This window comes from Penicillium citrinum (assembly GCF_028827155.1).
Source record: "Penicillium citrinum strain IBT 23319 chromosome Unknown utg000003l:1.0-4596430.0:1.0-4598250.0, whole genome shotgun sequence".
Classification (NCBI taxonomy): domain Eukaryota; kingdom Fungi; phylum Ascomycota; class Eurotiomycetes; order Eurotiales; family Aspergillaceae; genus Penicillium; species Penicillium citrinum.
This window is the reverse complement of record NW_026622688.1, coordinates 779,923-803,604: the sequence shown is the minus strand read 5'-3', so window position 1 is coordinate 803,604 and position 23,682 is coordinate 779,923. Positions and strand designations below refer to the sequence as shown.

General features: G+C 47.8%; 6 protein-coding genes across 6 annotated transcripts; 4 read left to right on the top strand and 2 right to left on the bottom strand.

Annotated features, from left to right (window-relative positions):
* Positions 1-1,221: 1,221 nt before the first annotated feature.
* N7469_003558 (glycoside hydrolase family 72 protein) lies at positions 1,222-2,862 on the bottom strand (the record flags this gene model as incomplete). Its single annotated transcript, XM_056642478.1, has 1 exon — positions 1,222-2,862. The coding sequence occupies one exon, from the start codon at positions 2,860-2,862 to the stop codon at positions 1,222-1,224; it is 1,641 nt and encodes a 546-aa protein (XP_056501890.1).
* An 808-nt stretch (positions 2,863-3,670) lies between these two features.
* On the top strand, positions 3,671-4,215 carry N7469_003557 (uncharacterized protein; the record flags this gene model as incomplete). Its single annotated transcript, XM_056642477.1, has 2 exons — positions 3,671-3,982; positions 4,123-4,215. 2 exons carry the CDS (start codon positions 3,671-3,673, stop codon positions 4,213-4,215), a joined length of 405 nt encoding a protein of 134 aa, XP_056501889.1.
* A 4,251-nt stretch (positions 4,216-8,466) lies between these two features.
* Positions 8,467-11,029, top strand: N7469_003556 (hydrogen/calcium exchanger domain-containing protein; the record flags this gene model as incomplete). The annotated part of the gene is made up of 12 exons (XM_056642476.1): positions 8,467-8,470; positions 8,605-9,213; positions 9,285-9,348; positions 9,405-9,452; positions 9,511-9,552; positions 9,606-9,853; positions 9,945-10,288; positions 10,384-10,603; positions 10,663-10,676; positions 10,754-10,807; positions 10,863-10,951; positions 11,020-11,029. 12 exons carry the CDS (start codon positions 8,467-8,469, stop codon positions 11,027-11,029), a joined length of 1,746 nt encoding a protein of 581 aa, XP_056501888.1.
* A 3,055-nt stretch (positions 11,030-14,084) lies between these two features.
* Positions 14,085-14,309, bottom strand: N7469_003555 (uncharacterized protein; the record flags this gene model as incomplete). The annotated part of the gene is made up of 2 exons (XM_056642475.1): positions 14,085-14,121; positions 14,167-14,309. The coding sequence occupies 2 exons, from the start codon at positions 14,307-14,309 to the stop codon at positions 14,085-14,087; spliced, it is 180 nt and encodes a 59-aa protein (XP_056501887.1).
* Positions 14,310-16,821: 2,512 nt separating this feature from the next.
* N7469_003554 (putative C6 transcription factor) lies at positions 16,822-19,732 on the top strand (the record flags this gene model as incomplete). Its single annotated transcript, XM_056642474.1, has 2 exons — positions 16,822-16,953; positions 17,003-19,732. The coding sequence occupies 2 exons, from the start codon at positions 16,822-16,824 to the stop codon at positions 19,730-19,732; spliced, it is 2,862 nt and encodes a 953-aa protein (XP_056501886.1).
* A 1,587-nt stretch (positions 19,733-21,319) lies between these two features.
* On the top strand, positions 21,320-23,567 carry N7469_003553 (tryptophan synthase; the record flags this gene model as incomplete). The annotated part of the gene is made up of 3 exons (XM_056642473.1): positions 21,320-21,488; positions 21,544-21,847; positions 21,902-23,567. Coding segments are annotated over 3 exons (2,139 nt in total), but the record flags the coding sequence as incomplete, so codon positions are not given.
* Between the last annotated feature and the right edge of the window lie 115 nt (positions 23,568-23,682).

The following is a 23,682-nucleotide window of genomic DNA, read 5'->3' as shown; positions in this document are numbered from 1 at the left end:
TTGAAACCGAATTCATGGAAAAGGTGGATAATTTTCATAGTTCTACTATTTTATAGATTCTAAGTGAAGCTTCTGCTATGCACACATAACCAAATAGGTATTTGTTTTGATCATGATCAATTACGCTCATCAAAACACGTCTATCTCTCCGTACGCTCATCTACCAAGAAGGTCTATATATTTATTAAAGATTTTAAATAGTATTGATCGACGGTGTTCTGTGAAAATCATGGACCTGTCTGTCAATACTCGCACTACAGAAAGACGACAAACATATAATAAGAAGCTGTCAACAGGAGCCATATTCCCTAGTCCATATGTCTTCCATTTTGGAACCGTGTGGCTGAAGACACACTTCAATAACCGATAGTCAATGTATTATTTCCAAATCCAAGACCCATTCCACTGCGGCTTAGCACTACCATTGACCAGGATATCCAAATGATAAGTATCCTCAACGCCATTGAAAGACAACTGGTTTTCGCCATAAATATTGTCAGGTTCTGCTTTTGACCAAGACTCTTGGACCACAATTGAACGTAAGTAGGACTACTAACCGAGGAACTCATGATTTGAATGGGGTTTTCCGGGGTTCATGCGCAAATTGAAAGCGCTAGCAAACCCGAGCACTGCTAGTAGGTACAAAGGGCACTAGAGACAGCCACTTTACCAGGGATGTTTTATTGCCCTTCAGGCGGTTATTTTGAGATACCTGGTGAAATCGGGTGATCTTTCAGGCTGCGTCAGTCGGCGAGTACTCGATATATCAGAATGGGACCCACAAAACCGCAGTTCGTCGTGATTCAACATTAGAGTAAGCGCATCATGGCGTAGGCTAAAGTGGAGGGAAAGAGACCGCTAATGCCAGTTGTACTGTACAGTACATATGCTCTGGATGCATGGCTGAGACTTACCACCATTGGCTGGATGGAATTTGGCGCGTTATTAGTGTATGCCAAACAAACTTGCCAGGGCCACGAGATTACGAAGTGCTCACTAATTGATGGCGTTGAGCCTATCCTACAAACATCGTACATAACAGTAAATCGAAGACGCAATTTTGTCTAATATAGTTATCAGATTGGATCAACCAAAAAATTATGTATAAACATCTAAATAAAGAACTTTCAGGAATACAAAAGGGCGCCAAGTGATGGACCAGATATCACACATTTGAAAAGGGCGCCAGAGGGCTAAAAGGTAACAGGAGAGAAAATAGGTTTAAAGCATGATCATGAAGATACCGGAGGCAACAGCCGCAACGGTGTAAGCACCGAGCTGCCAGGCACCGACGTGGACAGCCTGGGGCTGGTTCATGCCAACGCCAACACCGGAAGAGGTGGCAGAGCTGCCGCTACCGCCACCAGAGCCATTGGCAGCACCGCTGGAGGCAGCCAGACCGGCGTTGATGGTCTTCGTACCAGCCTCACCGATGGAGCTCATCTGGGTAGCACAAGAGCCCGTGGCGGTCTTAGCAGAGCGGCTCGTAGCCTTGCCATCGAAGTCACAGGCGGAAGAACCGCCGGCCTTCTTGGCGTAGCGGTTCATGGCCCAAGCGAGACGCTGCTTGGCATTGCACATGGAGTAGGCACCGTAGGTACCTTCCGTAGCGTTGGAGTAGACACCGGAGACAGCGTCAACCTCACCCTTCTGCTTCAGGCCGTACAGGTAGTTGTAGGTGCTCTTGATGTCCTTGTTGGAGATGTCATCGTTGGGAACACACTCGAGAGAGTCGTACATGCACTCGCAGAGGTCGGAGTTGGGCGAAGGAGGAAGCTTGCTAGCAGCCATCCAGTTGCTGTCTACAGTAGGGCAAGAACGGCCAACGGTGGTGGAGACCTTGTAGTCAGCGCTGTTGACACCGGTAGCGGAGACCTTCTTCATCTGGGAAGAGAGGTTGTCGAAGTCTTGCTTCTTGGAGACGGAGCTTCCGGAGGTGGAGACGAGACCGTAGTGGTTGCCAGTCTCGAAGTACATGTAGACGATACCACCGCTCCAGACATCGTTCATCTGATCACCGAAGAGAATGGGGACGTCGTCGAAAGGACGGGGTTTGGTGCCCTGAACACAGCCATACTCGGAGAAGAAAGCGGGAACAGGGTAATCCTTGAATTCCTCAGTGCGGTCCTTGTAACCGGACTGCTGGAAGGAGGAATCACCGCAGAACTCGTAGATGTTGTAACCGAAGAAGTCGATGGAGTCATCAGCGCTGTCGCAGACCAGGTAGTTGGAGATATCCTCACGGACATCCTTGTTGTCATCGGTAGCGTAACCAACAGCCAGGGAAGAACGGTACTTCTTGTCCTTGATGTATGTCTTCATGTCACGGACGGCAGCCTTGACGTAAGCCATGGAAGCAGTGTTGTTGTAATCGTCCGAGACCTCATTACCAGCGAAGAAACCAATGACGTTGGGGTAAGGAGCGAGAGTGTCGACAACCTGGGAGTAACGAGTGAACAATTCTGCATTCCACTCGGGGTTGGCGGAAACAATGGACTCTTCGGGAGCAGACAGATCACTGATGACGTAGATTCCAGCATCGGCCAGGGCGTTCATGCAGTCGTCGTGAGACTGGTTAGGGTTGATAGCGTAGGTACGAACAACGTTGGTGCGGAGCGAGAGGAGGTATGGGATATCACGTTTACAAGTGGCAGCATCAACGAGAGGATCGACGTAGCTATCACTGCCACTAGACTTGGCAGTGCCATCGAAGTTGGCTTGATAAGCAACACCACGAATGAAGAACTCGGTACCGTTGTTGGAGTAGAAGAATTTCTTGCCCTTAACCTCAATGGAGGGGATAGAGCTCTTAGCCAGAGCGGTGCCCACAAGGGACAGGCCGGCGAGAAGGGAGAACTTCATAGTGAAGTGTTTTTTGTCAATCTCGAAACGAGTGTCGAGGAAACAAAAAGTAAATGAGAGTCAGCCTTTTACAGCGAGCGAGTGTAGGTGAGAGAAAACAGAGAAAAGAGAGGAAAAAGAAGAAGAGTGGAGGAATAAGAACCAAAAAAAGGGAGGAAAGGCGGACGAGAACCAAAAGAAGGGGATGCATCCACTTCTCTCCTTCGTCCCCTTCAGATCCTCCTCGGCCATTGACATCAGTCGATTATGGACGCATCATCAGGCGGGCTGTGCCGGTGGGTAAAAGCACTGCAAATCATTTACTGGGCAATTGACACAAAAAGGCTTGTCAGGCTTCGGCCCTGTAACGTGGATACTTCATCACCCCTACTCCACTTTGTTGATATCTCAATCCTTTCTCTCTGACCCCCGGTGGATCCGGTATCCAATCATGAAGAATCCCCTGAGACACAATGACTCCACCAAAACTCTCCACTGTGAGACCCTGAAGGACCATTCAGGGTCTCTCAATCAGGGACTTGTGGAGAAAGCGAAACCCTGACTGGCTGAGAGGATGACAATCTTCTCGCTATGGCCAATGCTGTTTGGCCACCTCGCCTGGTTTTGCTTTGTTTGAAAAGGAGCAATCTTGCGTTCTGTGTACACTACTATGTACGCAGATTATCTGGAATGCTGCTAAGTCCCTATTCTCACTCTCACCAGCCTTCCTGGGTGTACAGAGTACACACCATACACGCATTAAACGTACTGAACACTCCTTGCACAAGTACGGAAGCTTGTCGCGCCAAGGGCGATCGTGACTGGGATGATGTCGATTGGAATCCACCAAACAGGATATGTACTCGACAACCAGCTCACCCGACACATTCTTTACTTATTTTATTTACAAGGCCAGACCCCGGGACTGTCGACCACATGGATTGACCTGGAATTAGCAACTCAAGAGCACTCCCTGACGCGGAACAATAATGTCACATTCCATATAGAGGACCATGTCCGTGCGCTAATTTCGATGAGACAAGACTGCCCAGCAAAGTCTTGGAAGTCTTGGACGAAGGCTTGTCTTGTCCCACCGACTCGCACAGTCTGGAGTATCTTAACGGCAATCCTCGTGGTCTATGTATGTACATTGTGTACGGAGTATGAGCTACAATACCACTCCAACCTTAACCTGTAGGCAGACATATTCCCCTTTTGACCGGGAACCTTTTGAAATTTCGACTGAAGAGTCCCAATAAACAAAATAACGCATAATTACAGGCACAAAAAGTCCGATGGGGTCCACTTGTCGCTGTCCCGCGTCTTCCGTTTCCCCCAGAGACGGCCCAAGTACGAACCGCAAATCATTTATGATGGTTTAGTCTGGCAGTGCGATGGCGCAACAATTGCTCAATAATATTGTTCGACTTTCAGCGTGGCTTTGGGTCAGAAAGACTATACATACCAAGTCAATTGGGGAATCGGGCCTTTGAATCTAACCCCTGACGATCGCGGGCCAGCCCCAATATGTGCATCCAAGCATTTCGATCTGCGCGCGGATGTGCGCAGGTCTTCCGTGCAGTGCTATGTACAATATTGGTACAGTATGGGGCACACGATGCTCAAGCCCTTTTTTTCTTCCATTATGGTTCGATAGTTAGGAACTTCTGCCGCCATTGACTCCATCCACTACTGACCAAGCTTTTTAGCGCGTGAATGGTGTTGCCTTGCACTCCGTTTTAAAGCCGATCTAGATGCAGTGACGTATTATTTGATGGGTTTGCTATTTTTATGTCTCTGGCCTCGTAGTTAAGGGGTCTTGATCGTTTTGCTCTTGTGTTAGCGGGTTTCCCTTGGTAAGCGAGTTCCTTCAATGAACAGTACAAGCAACCGTCACCCAGTTAGGTGGGTATAGTATGTTGCATATGCTGAATATCGTGGCCAAGCACTGGCAAGCATCTCAGATCAAATGTTGATGAAGAGCTTCGCAGACGGAATGCTTCCTATATCATACTAATACCGGATATTACCATGCACAAATTGGCATTATTGGAAGTCGCCAGATCTATACTGAGTTATAGGCCATCGGAACATAAGTCTGTGGGCATTCCTTCCTTTACGTGCCTTGTACAAAGCAGATAGCTAGACACATTGTACTAGTGCTCCACGATTGAGCAATTCAAAAGCCTCTCACCTGGCGTCTTTTGATTTCCACCGCTCGCTCGGCAAGGAAATTTTAATTAAGTAGCCGAATCAAATAAGTTGCCTCCAATCGATCGCGTCAAATGGCTGCTGGTCATGTATTAGTACTATAAATATCTTCTGTCTTGCGCTCTACAAGGGGCCTAAAGGTCATGCACAATAATATGGCTTGGAAATAGCGGAGCCTCCAAACATTTGACATCAATTTCTTGAAATTAACATCCAACAATTTGTCACCGATTTTTCAACGGGACATTTAGGATATGGAATAGGACTCTATGTTTCGTCCTTTCGATCAGTTATAACTAGACTCATTTACCTCGTGTCGAAACCGGGGCACAAACACGAGTGGAGGGCCCAGCCGAAATAAGCGTTTGTCATGATGGATGTTTACTGTACCTCGGGGGCGATAACTGAAGGGTCTATGGGCAGAGAGGATATGATAAGTCTTGGTGAGTAGACTAACAAATTCGGATGAAAGACAATGGATTTGCAGGCATAGTGTTGCTTTTGAGTATTTCACACTATGAAAACTCGGAATTTTTTGGAAGGAGTGCCCAAATATACAAATGTAGTTCTTTCGAGAGCGGAAAATGACGAAGTCGACATGGATCAAAACCGCAAGCCCAAGAACTAGTCAATATAGTTGATCGATCTTGTAGTACCACCTGGGAAGTAACAGGTTGTAGAACCACCTTGGGCAATATCTCTCCATGGATGGTCTGATCAAGATATCGCTCGCAGATCATCATGCTCTGCCTAGGTGTACTGGTTCAGTTCGTATGAGTGAAAGCTGTTTGGGTCTACCTCGATAGGATCTTCTCTTTTTAAACATGAAAGATTTCTAGGTAAGCCCAGACCTGGAAGTCTCCATATCTTGAGAATGGGCCTGATCACATTTTCGGTGTACATAGTGATGATTTCAATATGCCTTCAAATTGCTCGTCTAAATCCAATTTAGACGGTAACGGTTTTCCATGCTATCATATTACTGATACTCCATACTACTAGAAGCAATACTTAAATTGGCAGGAAACGTGCTGAACTACCCTAAGCCCTGGAGGGCTTAGGGTAGGGCTACCTAGGTCCCCAGGTGGAAGTTTACCTAAATTAGCTGTGTGGTGGTGCCAGTGCATAGTTGTATATTTGAGATTTATACCATGCTTGAACTTCCGACGGCGCATATTTTATATCACGAATACGTTTATCCGCGATAGAAGGTCCCGAATTTCGAAGATCAGCAGTAGTAACTACTACTTACTTACTAATAGTATTAGAAGTAACTAAATAGATCAACTCAGGAATTGAATTGTGGCCGTTTGGAATTATATATCTCCGTGCCTTCGAGATTGATACAAATTCGTACGACGAATTCATAGCAGTGTCTACTGCTAGGTTTAGGTAAATCGAAGCAGTTCTTCCCACGGACCCCAACAATCCCAGGATCATTACCTTACAGCAACAAACACTACCAAGACAATCAACCAATGAGCGAGTGCTAGTAGCTTACGGAGTAAGGAGTACGAGCTATCTTCATAATCGAGATCTTATCGAAATCCCTAAATAGCTGTCTCCGCTGCAGGCAGCAACAATAATAAGGGATCGCCCTTAGGGCTGACCCCAGATAAAGGTCCCTAGGGCGCCCATTCAAATTTCTTGACTAAATTCTCACGATGCTATAATTCAATTCGTCTGAATATGTCACTCTCACATCCTACTATCTTCTCGGAGATTGAAGTAGCCTGGCTCCATGATGATGACTTGCACACTTTCAGGCTCCAATGGGCACTAATCAACGCAGCCACTGACACCGCTCCTTCAACTACGCTTCTAGATCTACGACTCACCGACTGTGACAGCTGTGGCTGAGAATGAGAGCGACGGATTTGACCGTCAGCAGTCCGAATATACGTCTGTGCTGAATTTCCCAGCGGTCGCGATTGTGATCATGATCATTGCGAGAACAGCCACCGACGTATCTCGACTGGAGACTCGATCAAACACCGAACTACCATGAGTCTAACAACTACAGACATTCCTATTTATCTCACGGAAAGAAGATATCCAATATTCTGTCTCTGGAATATGCCCGACTTCGAAATGGTCTACTTCACGTCATAGCTGGTGACTGCAAGACTTCGCTCTTCTCCCCAATCCACAAACCACAAAACTGGTCAAAAGTGCACAGATTGCAATTCGCGGATGAAATAGTGGGTCGTGAAATGAAGGGCCACATCTTTCTGCTCGATTCTCGCCAATCATCGTGTCTCTAGTCGGGAACCTCCGTGCCACATCCATCAGATGTCATCGCCAACACATCCATGACACTCTGAATGGATTCCTATAGGCAGTGACATTCATCGAAAAGTGATCTGGACTGGTGCCAAGATCAGAACCAGACTTGCCAGATGGTAAGCTTCGTCCAAGCATTAAGTGTCAAGCTTGGATTTCTTGTTTTTCCTTGGTAAACTCGTGTTTCACCGGGACCTTTAGGATCTTCATGCTTGGCTTTTTCATCTGGTAGTGCATCCCTCGACGTCAGATGTACTTCACAAACTGTCTAGCAATACAGAGAGAAATCACTTGATAAAATCTGATACATATCAATAACTTCAAACGACTTCCTTGCCATCTTTTGCTCTACTCTACACCAAACCATTCGGTCCATGCCAAGCTTCATCTTCTCCACCATCTTCGCGATCGCCCCCTGGACGATTGTGGCTGTGTTACCACCAAATTATTGAAGTCCCCCAACTTTAACTCTTGTCCTGCAATCTCGCTGGACTATTTTGACTATTCTCTCCTTTTTTCGCACTCATTGCTTCTCTTTCGCTCCTTCGAACTTTCTCTTGTCTCGTTTTGTTCTCGCCCACAGTCATCCTGCAGTCGCTCGCTTCGCTTTGTTGACAATTTCTCTTTCTCGTTCCCCCCTCCTTGCTTCGCCTGCTGCGAGCTCCACACCACTTTTCTCTGCCTAAAAGAAGAAAAAGAATGCGATTCCTTTGATTTCTTTCTACTCTCAGCCTCTTCGAGTCCTCTTAGTCCCCGCTTCTACTACTAAGATCCGACTGTGGCGGTATTTTTGCTGAGCCACGCTGAACTTCCGTATCTTCGTTCCACCAGTCATCTGTGTATGGCTTTGTTAGATTGAAACTTTTTCCAAAACGCGTAAGTCAATCGTTGAAACCCACTCGTTTGTTTGGCTGTCAGACCGGCTATGAGCATACGTGGCAGCCTGCGTCGTGTTATTCTTTATTATACTCAGCCTGAACACTGGCTATGTCTGGCCCAACCCATATCATCAGCACCCAACCTTTTTCAAGTGCCGAGTCTCATTGAGAGCAGCAATAACTAACAGACGGTACTCAGTATTCTTCAAATCGTTCTAGAATCAAAATATCCACACTTTGAACTACCGTCAAGATGCGTAAGTCAACACCACAGTCAAATCTGATAGTACCGTTATTTATCAAAACCGAGACAACTTCACCTGAAGTTGTCTCGGTTGAAAGAGTGGGCACTCTTTCAACCCTGAAAATGTAAAACTAACATCAAATCCAGATATATACCGTCGCCAAGCCCGCAAATTAGCCTGGTACGATGAAGAAGGCGAACCATCCTCACACAATCCATTTAAGAAATTCCGCCGTCGCCCCCGTCGCACCAATTCAATTCAATTGGAAGAACAACGCGGTGCATCCAGAAGCATGGGTGACCTCCGCATGTCCGAAGATCATCGCCGCCGCGCAGAAATGAACAATGGTCTCGGTGGCCCCGAGTACTCTGGTACATTCCCTCCAGATTCAGCGGGAAGCGAATTTCAACCCAACGACAACAACACCCCGAGTCCGTTCCAAAATAGCTCGACATTCCACAGTCCTGCTGTGACTGGTGGTGCTGAGCCTGAGCCGTCTATGCGTAGTCAGGATCCGATTAACGTTTCTTCATCGCGGGGTTTGGATCTTGAAGGGGCTGATGGGGATGGGACGGGGAAACCTCGTTCTAGATTCTTGGGCAAATTTAGACGTCAGAGGGCGCAGGATGATTTGGAGGAGCTTAAGAATGTTGGGGATGAGGATGATGTGCCGAAATTTACGTTTGCGTCGCAGATTCGTGCGACGGTGTTTAATTCTTGGATTAATTTGCTTATTTTTGCGGCACCGGCTGGAAGTGAGTTTTCCTTTGCTTTCATGCCCCCATTTGTTTTCAATTTTTGATTGAATCACTGACATCGTCCTTAGTTGCTCTTTACTGCGTGAAGGCTAACCCCATTGCCATCTTCGTTGTCAACTTTATTGCTATCATGTGAGATTGGATATCTTCTATTATCCGAGGGAGTCTGCTAATACAGATTGATATAGTCCTCTTGCTGCCATGCTGAGTTACGCAACAGAGGAGATCGCTTTACGGTATGTCGGCAACTTAATGACCTTGCAAGTAAGACCAGTTAATTCTAACTACCCACAGCACTGGCGAAACAATCGGCGGTCTACTCAATGCCACATTTGGGTAAGTACAATGTCAAATCCAGTGATTATCATAATCATTTCTAACGCGCGCAGTAACGCCGTCGAATTAATCGTCGCCATTATCGCTCTGGTCAAGAAAGAGGTTATCATTGTTCAAACCTCTTTGATCGGTAGTATGTTGTCGAATTTGCTTCTCGTCATGGGAATGTGTTTTTTCTTCGGTGGAATCGATCGTATGGAGCAGCACTTCAATGTTGTCGTTGCTCAAACTGCGGCTAGTTTACTCGCTCTTGCTGTTGCCAGTTTGATTATCCCAACCGCTTTCAAACAATGGTCATCCGGTGCGTTTTCCTTGCACCTACCTCATACTTCACTATCTCGCCTCTTCAAGTAATGAAGAAAGAAGACGAAAAAAAGCTGATTCAATTACAGGTAACCAAGAACAAGTCGCCCCTCTTTCTCGAGGAACTAGTGTTCTCCTTCTAATCACCTACGGCTGCTATCTTTTCTTCCAACTGAAATCCCATACCGAAATGTACAACGAGCCAAGCAAGAAAGTCGAAAAACGCCGCAATAAGCCCAGCGAGGGCGACTTGTCGCGTGGGATTGCAAGGATCGGCAACGCAGCTGCAAAGCAAATTGGTGGCGAGAATGCTCAGAATATGGAGATTCAGGATCCTGATGATGAGCCTGAGCAGCCGCAATTGACTATCTTCGTTGCGTTGTTGACGTTAGGCATTTCGACTGCATTGGTTGCTGTTTGTGCTGAGTTCATGGTGAGTTGAACTTTATCGTTTTTTTTTTTATTGCGCATACTCCGATACTCCATATACCCATAATTTGCTTCGTGCTAATAAGTTATGTTGAATAGGTTGACTCCATCGATGGACTAACGGCCTCGGGTAATATCAGCGATACTTTTGTCGGGTTGATTCTTTTGCCTATTGTGGGTAATGCGGCTGAGCACGCTACTGCGGTGACTGTTGCGTGCAAGGATAAGATGGATCTTGCCATTGGTGTTGCCGTGGGATCAAGTATGCAGATTGCACTGCTTGTTCTGCCGCTTATTGTCGTTCTCGGATGGATTATTGGTATGTTCTTTTCTTGGGACGCCTCAGGGAAGACATTTGCTAACATAACTTGATTCCAGGTGTTGATGACATGGTATGATATTCAATCCCGATCTAACCTACTTCTCGTAGTTGCTTTGACCGTCGAACCCGTACTAACTTTCTGCGCAGACTCTTGGATTTGATGGATTCCAAGTTATTCTTCTCTTCGTCTCTGTCCTCTTGGTATGTCATTGCTCAAATTTACTATCTATCGCACAGTCATGCTAATATGCAACAGGTCAACTACCTCATCGGGGACGGGAAATCTCACTGGCTTGAGGGTGTCCTACTTATGATGATGTACTTAATTATCGCTCTTGCTGCCTGGTATGCTCAGAACTTTAGGGTTCAAACCGACCCTCACGCTACTTATTCGCAAGTGCTAATCTCGACAGGTTTTTCTAATACGCTCCTCAATTCACTGGAGATTTATATCTATCACTTGGTAATATCTACAGTGGGCGGACGTTCTTTATTTCGAGTATCTCTTACTGTACTTTACTTTCTTGGGCTCCCTATTAAAAATTATACGTCTAATCCGGATACCCCGGGCCACGCCCTTCAATATACACGAATTACTATCTGCACGTTACTCAATTAGGGCTAATAGTTCCGTCAACCCGGGATTCACCAGACTAAGAGTCTGGTGAACCTTCAAGCTGTTCATAAAACTACTACTACTACCAGTGAGTACCATGTGCACCATGTACTCAACCAAGACTGCACCCCAGAAAATCCATGCAGCTTGAGCATAACCTGGAAGACTCCCTCGCCGCACCTTATCTCACCTACCCCATACTCGACCCAGCCACTTGCCACCAGACAGGATTGGCCACGATACCGCCAAGCCAGCGGGCCACCAATACCCCTTTTGATCTAAACAAGGCTACCTCTGCATGTAACCCCCCGCTCTGCACCCCAACCGCCACAAAGAACAGAACAACCTAAACAGACCCGGGACTCATTGTCCCGAACTGCCTTTCAAACTTTACGCACGTACCTTTGACCCGGACATGGGGGAGCGGGATAATTACTCCTAGGTTACTCCGTACTTTCGCCAGCCATGCTTGAGCCCACAGAATCATGCGCCAGACTCCGTACTCCGTTCTCTGGTAGGATTCACCATACCCAAGGTGGTAAGTCACCCGCCGGGACCGAAGAAGGGTATTTACCGGCGGCACGGTAGAGAGTAAGTTACTTCTAGATGGAACGACGAATGTTGCGGAGTTATATCGGGGTTTTATTTCTCTTGTGAATGGGGAAAGTTAGTCGCGGGATTACTTATGGGGCTGTATAAGATTATTCTAGCTGCAGTCGCAGGCTGTTCCTGTGTGAAATTGTCCTGGCGACCACTCGGGCTGGTACCGGTTTGGAGGTACATAGTCTACCATCCTAGACCAGCCAATCTCTAATGTCGAGCAGTGATTTACAAACATGGCTGTTAGTACATTGTATTCACTGTAGGAACAGCGTGACATTGAATGCAAATTCCACCGGTACTAATGCACAATCAAACACCTCCTAGCCTTTACTACAGTACTCTACATGGTATACAGTATTATCCCTTCCTATCCCTACCCAGCATTCCATTACACATCTGTAACCCCCACGGGGGTCGTGGGATAAACAATCACACGGACAGTCGGCCCGGTCGGGATACCACGCAAGGATTTTTTTTACCCGAGCCCGATGTGGGGATTATGGAGTTAGATTCCGGAACCTGGAATGAATCCAGTGCAATGACACAGTCCAGGATGAAGAAAATCTCCAAGAACCACGTATTTCAGTTACTTGATTGAGGTACATACTGTGCGTGGGATGTACCGTCGCCAAGGTAATCATTGAGTATTGAAGCGTCGTGGAACACTTTCCTTGCCGAGAAAATGGATCCTCGGGCCGAGTCTTGAATACACTCGCCGTGTTCTTTCCGAATTAGATCATAACCCTGTTCGATTCCTTCTATGGAGAACCATGAGCCACCGGACGACGACGGTAGGGTCCCGGATCCAGGTATTGGGTCCATGAAGTAAATCTGTTCAAAAGGTAAAAAAAAATCAAACGAGATCCAATATGAAAGTCTTGGCACGGCTTCCTGCTCGGTCGGGCGCCGGTCGGGCGTTGAGCCGTCGTCGGAGATCGGGTCGGTTATTAACTTATAGTAGAGTAGTCTACACGTGATGATTGATCGTAGGCTACGGGGTACATTGGGTGAGGCAGGGATTGATGGAAAAATTAAAGAGGGCTTGGAGTGGTGCGCGATGATGCCTATTCGGGATGGTTTGCGCCGACCGATTCGGTAGTCCGGAGCGCGGCACGGGATACCTGATTGATCGGAGGGCAGCCGAGTTCATTTTAAACGGACAGTTTGAAGGGGACTAGAAGGGGAGGATGTGTACAGAAAGTATGGGGACGATGGGCGGAGAAATAGAAGCAGAATGAAGTCATTTGGATCAGGTCCGATCTGGAATTACTGACGTGCAAGGTGCGAGGGAAATGCGAGAGTCGGAGAAGACAGGGCATCGGTATTTGCTCCATGACCACTGATCATTGCCGCAGGGGGATCCAGCAGAGATGATGGATCGGAATGGGCTGCAGGATTGGGACGAGTCAGAGTCAGGGGCCCTTGGTCTTGATCTTTGTCTGACTGGTTGGAGAGGAGTGTATTTGCTGGGTCTGAAGGTCAGCTGGAGGGTCGGATTTTTATTTTTTTACTTTTTTTTTTTTTTTTTTTTTTTTTTTTTTTTTACCTTTTTTACCTGATAGAGTAGGTGAGGCCTCCCCTACATTCGTACGGGAGTGTGTACCTTTGGTCCCTTTTTTTGCTTTTTTTCCCTTACTCTAATTTTCGTGGAGCCGATGTCAGAGCCCGATGTCATAGGGCATGGTAGTCAGCTGAGCGGTAGCCAAGAAAGGAACGGAACACCATCAGACATAAACCTTTGTAGGAATAATTTTACGCACGTCCCGGAATAAGGTGGTGGTTGTGTGGCTTGGACATGACATGGGGTAGACACGGAGTCCGGAGTACCAGTAATAGGTAGGTACTACCGTTGATGTGGAAGTGTTGCTACTAGGCGAGATCACTACGGAGTCTTGAGTGTAGATTTTGAGTAACAGTATGATTCAGATTACATTAAATTTCACAGCAAGGTTGTTGGTCTGGCTGCTTAAATTTCCCTTTTAAGCTTCTCTTCCCCCACAGGGCGTCTTTTCCTCTTCTTCTTCTGCTTTCTCGCTATGTATTTTACCCTTTTTCTTTTCGTTCCTGGTTCGAATATCCACCGGGGAAAGTCGACGGGCCCACTTTGACACGAGGCAAAAGGAATTCCCGGGTGCATCATTCAGAGTACTCGGGAGTAATAGGATGGCGAGTATAGATACAGATGAAGACATATCAATGATAAAGGAGCAAATACTCGCTATGTTGTTGTCAGAATTACTGCTATACTTGCTACTACCTTTACGTGTGCAAAGAATGGCTCATCACATCCTCCCAACTGTATTACCTCGGAAAATACCAGATCGGCCCATAGCCGACTTACCTAATGTGAATTGAGCAAATGCGGGGTTGCCCGGGGTCGGTTCGCTGGCGCCTCGGAGGCTGGGGACCAATCAGAGCCTCAGCCGGACGGGGCCGAAACTGTGTACGGGTCGGGGCCAATTCGGTGTATGACTTTCCCGTCATCTGGGAAGATGTAAGAGGCAGATCCTTGGCTGACAGCAGTGTTGACAGTCTCGATAGAACACTTTGAAACATTCTAGGATGAAATGAGAAACGATTTAGGAGTTATTGGCAACAGATATTGACTTGAGGATCCTCGGATCGCCGATGCGGTCGGCCTCGGCTTTGTCTGCAGCCACCCATCATCACTATGTCACGATGTACACTGGACAGCTCCGTGATGCATCGGTCGTATTCCGTTTGTCTGCCGAGCAACCAATCCTCCCGACAGGTGTGGCAAGGGGCCAGAAAGCCAAGGGCAACACGGACAAGCAACCGTGACACGGCGACCGCCGCAAACCAAGTCACTGAATCCAGTCGAACCGAACCCGTCCCCCCTCCAGTAATAACCCGTCATGGCTGATCCTAGCAGCCACAATGGAGAAAGAGGAAGCGACTGGAGCGACTCACAGAGCATTGAATGTAACTTCCCGGAGAAGAGGAACGAGGATCAATTCGCGGATCACGGTGCTCTCCCCGCGGGGATGGCCGGGGGGAATACAAAGAATTAACAACGATTGGACGCCTCTACGGACCCCCCCCCCCTTGCTTTCTCTTCCTTTTTTCGTCTTGTCCACTCGGCGCCGGGAGAGAGAGAGTCCGGGGGTGGATGGGGGATGTGTGAAATAGCGGAATTGGGGACACATTGGAATACCCGAGGGATCACAATAGTCTAATACTTGCTGTCACGGTAATTTTTTTGTCTTTCTGATTCCTTTTTCTCTTTTTTACTCCAAACTCCAACCCGAGAAGCTTCCCCTCACTGGACCCAGACAGACTCCAAATCTAAATCTAAATTCAAAGGCTGAGAGTGAACCTGAGAGGGGACCTGAGAGAAGCCGAGCCCGAATCGTAGACATGTGGATTTGAGCAGGGAGCTCTGCCGCTACCGAATCTGGCGGGAATAGCCTCTTCACGAGGAGCGTTAGCCTGGTGGAGTCGAAAATTGACAGGGAATAGTGTTAATATTCTTCACACTGTACTTTATACGCCGTAGATGTACAATGCTTCGGGACGGGGTAAAAGGGAAAGGAAAAGAGTCCATTCGTGGTGGACTTCTCTCCGGTCAACCCGCTTTACCTGTTCAGGAGTTTCCGACCGGGAAATGGGGGTGTGGTGGAATTAAATGATGAAATCGAATAGAAATAAAATTATTAAAAAAGAATTATGGGGACGGTGTTTTCTTTGGGTCCGCGTGAGAATCCGATCCAGCACAATTGCCGATCGGGCATCATAGGTGACAGCAAGAAACCCGCCGACGCCGGGGCGACCTAGTATAGAACGTGAGCAGGTGTGTGTGTGTGTGTGTACTATGTAGATGAGATGTGGTACTGGTATCTCAATATGTATGAAGGTACAAAGGATGTATACCATAGTACATCGTGATCATGACAGGCTCATCTTGAACCGGACTGAGTGCGACGTTCGAATGTTCCACACGGCTGGTTGCTGTTCCGGTGCTTCGGTCGGCGTCGGGGGAGAATCGGGAGATCATGAGATATCTAGATACAGTAGTAATAGTTAGTACAAGTACCCGTGGGTGTAGGGGGAGTACATCATATAGTATCCGATGTTATATCGGATTCGGTAGTCACTGTATACTTCAAGGAAGAACACAGATGTACAGATCCCTACTAATTCTATACATACATGCTCTATATCACCAATATCTACACAGTACTGCCCAGATGAACACTTATACATTGTAATGAATATCTTCTCTGTATCCTCTGTACTATACTGTATACATACTAAGTGTATTCTCCACAAACGGGGCTCCACTCTCCACGAATCGCGTCCTTGCATACTTTGGGCCTCCGCAATTTCAAATGCCCAGTTCCCCAGCGGCTCTCGGCTCCATTTTTTCCCTTTTTTTTTCTCTTATTTTTATTTTATTCTGCTATTTCATTTTTGTCATATTTTCTTCATTTTTTAAAAATTGATTTTCTTTTTTAGCTCGCATGTTCTCGACTCCGTTCCCTCCCGACTCCATTTCTCTTCCCGGCTGCCCCGACTTTTTCTCATTTTCCCCCACACTCCGCTTCTTCTACTCCTCCCTTTTCCCCGTTTCTTCTTTCTCTCCCTTTTGCCTCTTCCCCTCCCCGACTTCTGCATTCTCTGCTAGTCTGATCCTTATTTCGGAGTTTGGTGTCGGTGAGTCTTTTCGAACTTGTTGCGTGTGTATGCGCGCACTGAATCTGCAATGTCGACGTGTTTCTAATCCAAAAAAAAGAAAAGAGTATATTCACTGCCGCCTGAACACATATCTTCTCGGCATTCACAGTCTCAACTCACCCGCATACCCGCACGCACACGCGCAACTCTTCTCTTTCCACCACGTATCCTCCCACTCTCTATATCTATCCACCCACTACGATTTTCACTAGAGTCAGTTCATGAGATACCGATCGCAATCACTGAGTCAATCGATTTGAAGTTATCGTTTCCGCAGACCTCGGGTCTGCCCCAATTCACCATGCGATCCAGTATCGCTTGCGCTCGTTGCCGGCGCAGTAAGATCAAGTGCGTCAATGCCGGCATTGATACTACCTGCCGCGCTTGCGAATCTTCTGGTCGAGATTGTGTCTATCCAGCTCCAGCTATCGGCGTGAGCGGCGCGAAACGCGATTTGGCTTCTCTGGCGGATGGGGGGGGAGGATCGAAATGGAGACTGGGATGGTCCAAAGCGTCAACGCTCGCGCAAACTGACAGGTCTATCGGGGCCTTCGGCCAACTCTAAAGCTGGTCTAGATGTTCTTGACTCAACTCTTTTAACAACGAAAGTCTGGGAAGCCGTCTTCGATCTCTTCCAAACTCACTTTGCAACTCTTCTTCCCTTCCTACACCCGGCCACCTTCCTCGGTCAAATCCGGCAACTCTCTACACCTGTCCCGCCGCCTGCTCCTTTTGATGGAATTGATGGAACGCGCAATACTTCCGGCCCCAAGTCGGATCAGTCTTCATCGTTAATTCCATTGGGTGTTCTGGCTCTGACAGCTCGCTTCCACCCACCACTTGTCGCCTACCATTCACCGGCCTCCCCCGGCCACGCCTCGAATCCTGCTGCCGCATCCGAATTCTATGCGACGGCTCTCCGTAGCCGGCTGGCCGGTCTTGAGGGAGCAAGCCTTACCATGCCCGATCTTGCACGGGTCCAAGCGCTGCTAATGTTAGCCCTGCATGAGTGGGGCATGTGTCGCGGCAAGAGCGCATGGGTTTACGTTGGTATGGCTATTCGTTTGGCCCAGGCCATGGGTCTTCCATTTGAATTAGAGAATGAGTTTCCCCCGCGTGAACTATTCCGATGCTCCCCCGGATTTAAGACTGAGGCCGATCATTTCGGTATTCGTCGTCGTTCTGAGGTCAAAGACCAAACATCCGACGATATTATTGCCCAAGAAACAAAGCGTCGCACTTTCTGGGCTTGCTTTATTCTAGACCGCTGTTTGAGCAGTGGGAAATACCGCCCCCGCATGATTCGGGTAAAAGAACTCGGAATTCAATTGCCGAGTAATAATGCATTTGCCTTCGGGGAGCGGGTAAGGACGGCCCGACTCAACGAGCCGACTGCTCGCCGACCACCAAGCTTCGGTGCTCAGGGAGTTCAGATCCCCAGTATCCGACAGAGTATTGGTGGCTTCACCGACGAGAAGCTTCCTGCTACTAACGGTACTCCGGACCCTAAGGCGTGGTCGCCCATCTCATCCCGCCGCAAGGACTCGAGTGAGGATGACGTTGATCGATGGGAAGTTGGCGCTGAAGAGTCGGTCCTCAGTCGTGTCATTCGAATTATTCGCATTTGGGGCAGCATTGCCAAATGGTCTTGTGCTGGTGGTCGACGCAACGAGCAGTACCCTCCTTGGCATCCTGAGTCGCGCTTTTCGACTCTCCGAATGCAACTGAATGAATTCCAGGATAGCCTTTCCCGCAACTTGCAATACTCTTTGCGGAATACCGATACTCACATCATGTACAAGACTACACTGGCTCCCTACACTGTCATGCATGTTGTCTACTTCTTGTCGGTCATCGTGCTTCACCGCGCATACATTCCTTTCTTGCCTATTCGCTGCAATGAGCCTGCCGGACCACTTGATGAACCCCTCTTACCTTCTGACAAGGTCAATGGTCCTCCCGAAGGGTTCTGGCGTGACAGCTCTCTCGAGCTGTTCAAGGCTGCGCGTCAGATGATCGACCTCGTGGTGACTTGTCAAGGACGTGGCGCTCTGGTGGAGAATCCTCTGGTTGGATTCGCTATCTACAACGCTACTTTCATCGGTATCTATGGGACGCATTTCCCACACATGGATACCGAGGGTCTCCTGGGGCCCAAGGCTCCCCCCGCAAGCCATGATAGCCCTCAACCCGGTGCTGCACAGGTGCGCAAGGCTCTAGATATCCTCCGGGAGACTCGTCCTCGCTTGCGAATGGCCATGGGATGGTTTCGTACGCTGAACCGCCTTCACAGCTACTTCTCCAAGGTCAAGCGTGACTTCCGCCGCTACTCACGCAATCGACTGGACAGTATGTCAGATGCTTCTGATCACGCAATGGCCAACGGGGTGCGGCCGGTCCGCGAAGGTGGTATTGGAGGTGGCCTGGAAGAGTTCAAGCTTCTTGAGAAACTCTTCTTGGACTTTGGATCTATTGAAGACCAGCTCGGCGAATCCGCAATCGACGACGATGGTACCGCTATCATTGTCGCTGGTGAATCGATGCCAGATCGCGCTACCAATCTTAGTGATGCCGGAAGCAACGCGGTTAAGAGCGAACTAGGTGATGCAAGTGATCAGCCCATGGAGGGAGCCGGAGGTCGTCGTGAATCATGGGTTCCTGTCAACAGTCCTGGTCTACCTCTCCCAGGACACGATGGAGACCGTCGACCTAGTCTACCTCTCCCCAACAGCCGGCCCATGCCATCACAATCACCCTATTCCCTCCCGTCCCTCCAACAACACCATCCCGATGGACCCATGTACACCTCTTCTCCGCCTAGCCTCCCATCAATCGCAGCAACTACTCAGTCCCCCTCGCAATACCTCACCGCAACAGCCGGTAACCGCCTCCAACCCATCAACTCCTGGCTTCCATCTCGTCCATCCGCACCACCTCCACCTTACTCCCAGTCTCTCCCTCCAATTAACGCCACCCCACACAACCTCGCTGTTCTTCCTCCTCCAGCGCCAATCACCCAGCTCGCACCCTCACCCCCTCTCACTTCAACCGATGGACCCGATTCAAGCCTTCTATCCACCAGTCTAGGCGGAGACGACGTCCTTGCCTTCCTAGAAGGCAGCGAATGGGAACAGATCCCTCTTAATGGCCCATCCGAAGTCGGTATTCCTGTCGGTTGGTTGAGTACAGTGTGGACTCAATTCGTTCGATAAACGATTCGCAAAAGCGATCTTTTGTCTGTACTTTTATACTCTTTATCACCCTCCATCCTCCACCTTTCCCTCCATCTCTCTTTAACTTTTTACGACTTTCCGTCCTTACGTCTCACGTATGTACGACTATTTCTACGATTCATTTCGAAACTAGCGATTTTCGGGGTTGGGGGTATCATTTCGATTTGAGGCTGGGCTTGATATCTCGACCTCAAAAATAATTCGCACGGGTATGAACATCATATGGTCAGCCAGTGGGATTTCTTTTCAATGACCAGAGAAAATTCCGTCGGGATTACTATCCTCTTTCTATTCTACGCAAACCTTCACCTTTCCCTACCTCTTATCATACCTACCTGACAATAGGAGAACACCTATTCTTCTACTTCTGCTTTTGTTATCTCTTTCTCTTTTTTCTTTGCTCTTCTGTGTTAACCTGGTCAAAGACCCAGCGTATATCCAATTATCCGCGTTTTATTTCCATTGCCACTTGCTCCCCAAGTTTCTGCCTTTGTTTTGGTACTGGTATGCGATATTGCTATTCGAGCGTGTACCCTTGAACTTCTGTTTGTTTCTGTGACTTGCCTTTTTTTATTCGGCTTTGGCTTTCTTTTGTCGGTTGGGATATCCCGGTTACTGGCCGTGGAATATGATAACGAGCTATGGCGTTATGCTGGAATTTATTTGCCAGATGGCTTTTTTTTCTCCCTCTTTCCAAGGATATGTTGAAGATTACCTGTAGATTCTTTGTAGGATGGGATGGGATGGGTTGTGACTGGTTGTAGACATGGATCGCGCTCTTCATCTATGTAAGTCTCATGGATGAGACTTCCTATGGAACAGTGCCAGGTATGATCCCTACTATTGGTGTTCATAACCCCTAATCAACATCATCAAGTAGATCCGGCCCCATTTTAGGGCATTTAGAACGTCCAGGTCTAAATTCATGACAATCCACTCGTCTGAGTCACTATGTTTAGTTTAGAAACTTCCACCCCTAACATCCCATGAACACAACTTCCAAGTCATGTGAAGGGTTTAACGATTTATTTAATGGTACTAGAATTCTTAAGAGAATCCTATAGTTATATCTCCTACGAACGTATCAATCAAGAGTATGTAGATAGTATCTGAATGCAAAAGAATTGCACTCCCTAAAACTGATTGTATCTTGGATAGCAGATAGCTACTAATATTCTCAGATTAACTTAATCATTTGAAACGATCGTTGAAGGATCTATCCACTTTCGGCAAAATTTGCTTCAGTCTGACAAGCGTAGTTCATATTGACCATTCATGAGCTTCAACAAGCGACAATCGCTTAGAGGATTGTGGAATTAGAATTAGTCTGTGTGTTAGCTTGTCCAAGGGATAATGTTTTCATATTTAGTGCCATTGGCTAGTTGGCACTACTGAGTATACCGTAGACTGCTTGGGAGACTCACCCATGACTCACCGTCTCACATTCAGACCAAGTACGCTTTGGACTAGTAGTGCCGTGAAAACATTCTCGAATAGCTTGACTCATTTAAATACCTCGGGCTAACTTCCAGTCTATGAGGCTACTTAATCTTGTATTAACTGAGCATTTCAATACACTACCCCAAGAGCAGTTGGAAAATGGAAGCAATTAAGCAGGTATTCACTACATGCAAGGCCGAAGGCCGTGCAGCCCTAGTGACTTACGTGACAGCCGGATACCCAACAGTTGAAGAAACTCCAGAGATCATGCTAGCGATGCAATCCGGAGGCTCAGGTAATGCCCCTTTATTATTTCGAGTCAAGCGCATGCTAACATGTATCCATCGAAGACATCATCGAACTCGGAATACCCTTCACAGACCCCCTAACTGATGGACCAACAATTCAAAGATCAAACGCGCAAGCATTGGTCAATGGGGTTCGAATTCCTACAATGTTACAAATGGTACAAGATGCACGTAGACTGGGACTGACGGTCCCCGTGTTGCTGATGGGGTACTATAATCCCGTACGTGCATATGGGGAGGAGAAATTGTTGGACGACTGTCGGGATGCTGGGGTCAATGGCTTCATAATTGTGGACTTACCTCCAGAAGAAGCTGTTCGATTCAGAGATCAGTGTAAGGTGAAAGGGTGAGTCATTACCGCGCGATGGGAACCTCCATACTGATGATGATATTTGTATAGATTATCCTATATTCCCATTGTAGCCCCGTCTACTACTGATAGTCGCATGGAGATGCTTTGCGGCATCGCTGATTCTTTTGTCTATGTTGCTTCTAAGATGGGGCTGACTGGAGCATCGAAGACACTGGATACTGGCCTAGAACAACTTCTTAGCCGAGTACATCATTATACCAAGGGTTCTGTGCCAGCAGCTGTTGGATTTGGAATAAATACTCGCGAGCACTTTTCGAATGTTGCTCGTATCGCGGAAGGAGTGGTGATTGGCAGCAGAATCATTGAATTGTTGCAGGAAGCACCTAAAGGGACTGGGGCTGAGAAGGTCAAGAAGTACTGCCTTCATGTCTCAGGCCGTTCAGGGCCGTGTGCTATCGAAGCTGTTCAAGACCAGACAACAAGGGCCGCAAAGACTAAAACTTCTGGACCTGGCCAAGCGAGAGTCATTGATGATCAAGGGGATACCGCATCCTCAGACATTGCAAGATTCGGACAGTTTGGCGGCCAGTACGTCCCCGAGGCCCTAATGGAATGCCTCACTGAGCTAGAGGATGGTTTCAACAAAGCCTTCGCCGATCCAACCTTCTGGGAAGAAATTCGTTCCTACGCTTCATACACCAATCGCCCTTCCTCTCTCCACCTAGCCTCTCGTCTCACCGACTATGCCGGCGGAGCCCGTATTTGGTTGAAGCGAGAAGACTTAAATCACACCGGCAGTCACAAGATCAACAATGCACTCGGACAAGTTCTCCTAGCTCGACGTCTAGGCAAAACATCCATCATTGCTGAAACTGGCGCAGGCCAGCATGGTGTAGCTACGGCAACGCTTTGCGCACTACTGGGTCTCAAATGTACGATTTTCATGGGAGCTGAGGACGTTGAGAGACAGGCATTGAATGTTTTTCGGATAAAATTGCTCGGTGCAACGGTGATTCCTGTACCTGGTGCCCATCCTGGTGATGGAGGTACACTTCGAGATGCGGTGAATCAGGCATTCAGAACTTGGGTAACTGATCTAAAGACAACGCATTTTGTCATTGGGTCTGCTTTTGGTCCGCATCCATATCCGACCATCGTTCGAACTTTCCAATCTGTTATTGGGGAGGAAACTCGTTCCCAATTCATGCAGGAAATGAATGGTAAGCTTCCTGATGCTGTTGTTGCGTGTGTCGGGGGAGGTTCGAATGCAGCGGGGATGTTCTATCCTTTTTTGAAAGATACCTCGGTACAACTTGTCGGTGTTGAGGCTGGTGGTGATGATACTTCAAATGGTAGACATGCAGCCACTCTAGCTAGAGGGTCAGTGGGTGTGCTGCATGGGGTGAGGACTTATGTTTTGCAGGATGATGATGGGCAGATCATCTCTACACACTCTGTGTCTGCTGGATTGGACTATCCTGGTGTTGGGCCGGAGCTGGCAAGCTGGAAAGTCTCCAACCGGGCGAAATTTATTGCTGCTGATGACAAGAATGCCTTGGATGTGTTTCGCTTGTTGAGCCAGACTGAAGGGATAATTCCTGCTCTGGAGAGTGCGCATGCGGTTGCTGGTGCTGTGAGAGTAGCCAAGGATCTCGGCCCCGGAAAGGATGTGGTGATTTGTTTGAGTGGAAGAGGAGACAAAGACGTGCAGCAAGTGGCTAAGATGATGCCAAACTTGATGCCAGCTGAGTAGTCATGAGCTTTTAACCTGAGATGATACAAGATCTGATAAAAAGTAACTTTACTCGAAAATTTTAATTACTGGTTTGCACTTTTTTAACCACTATCATAGTGTATTTTTGACTTGG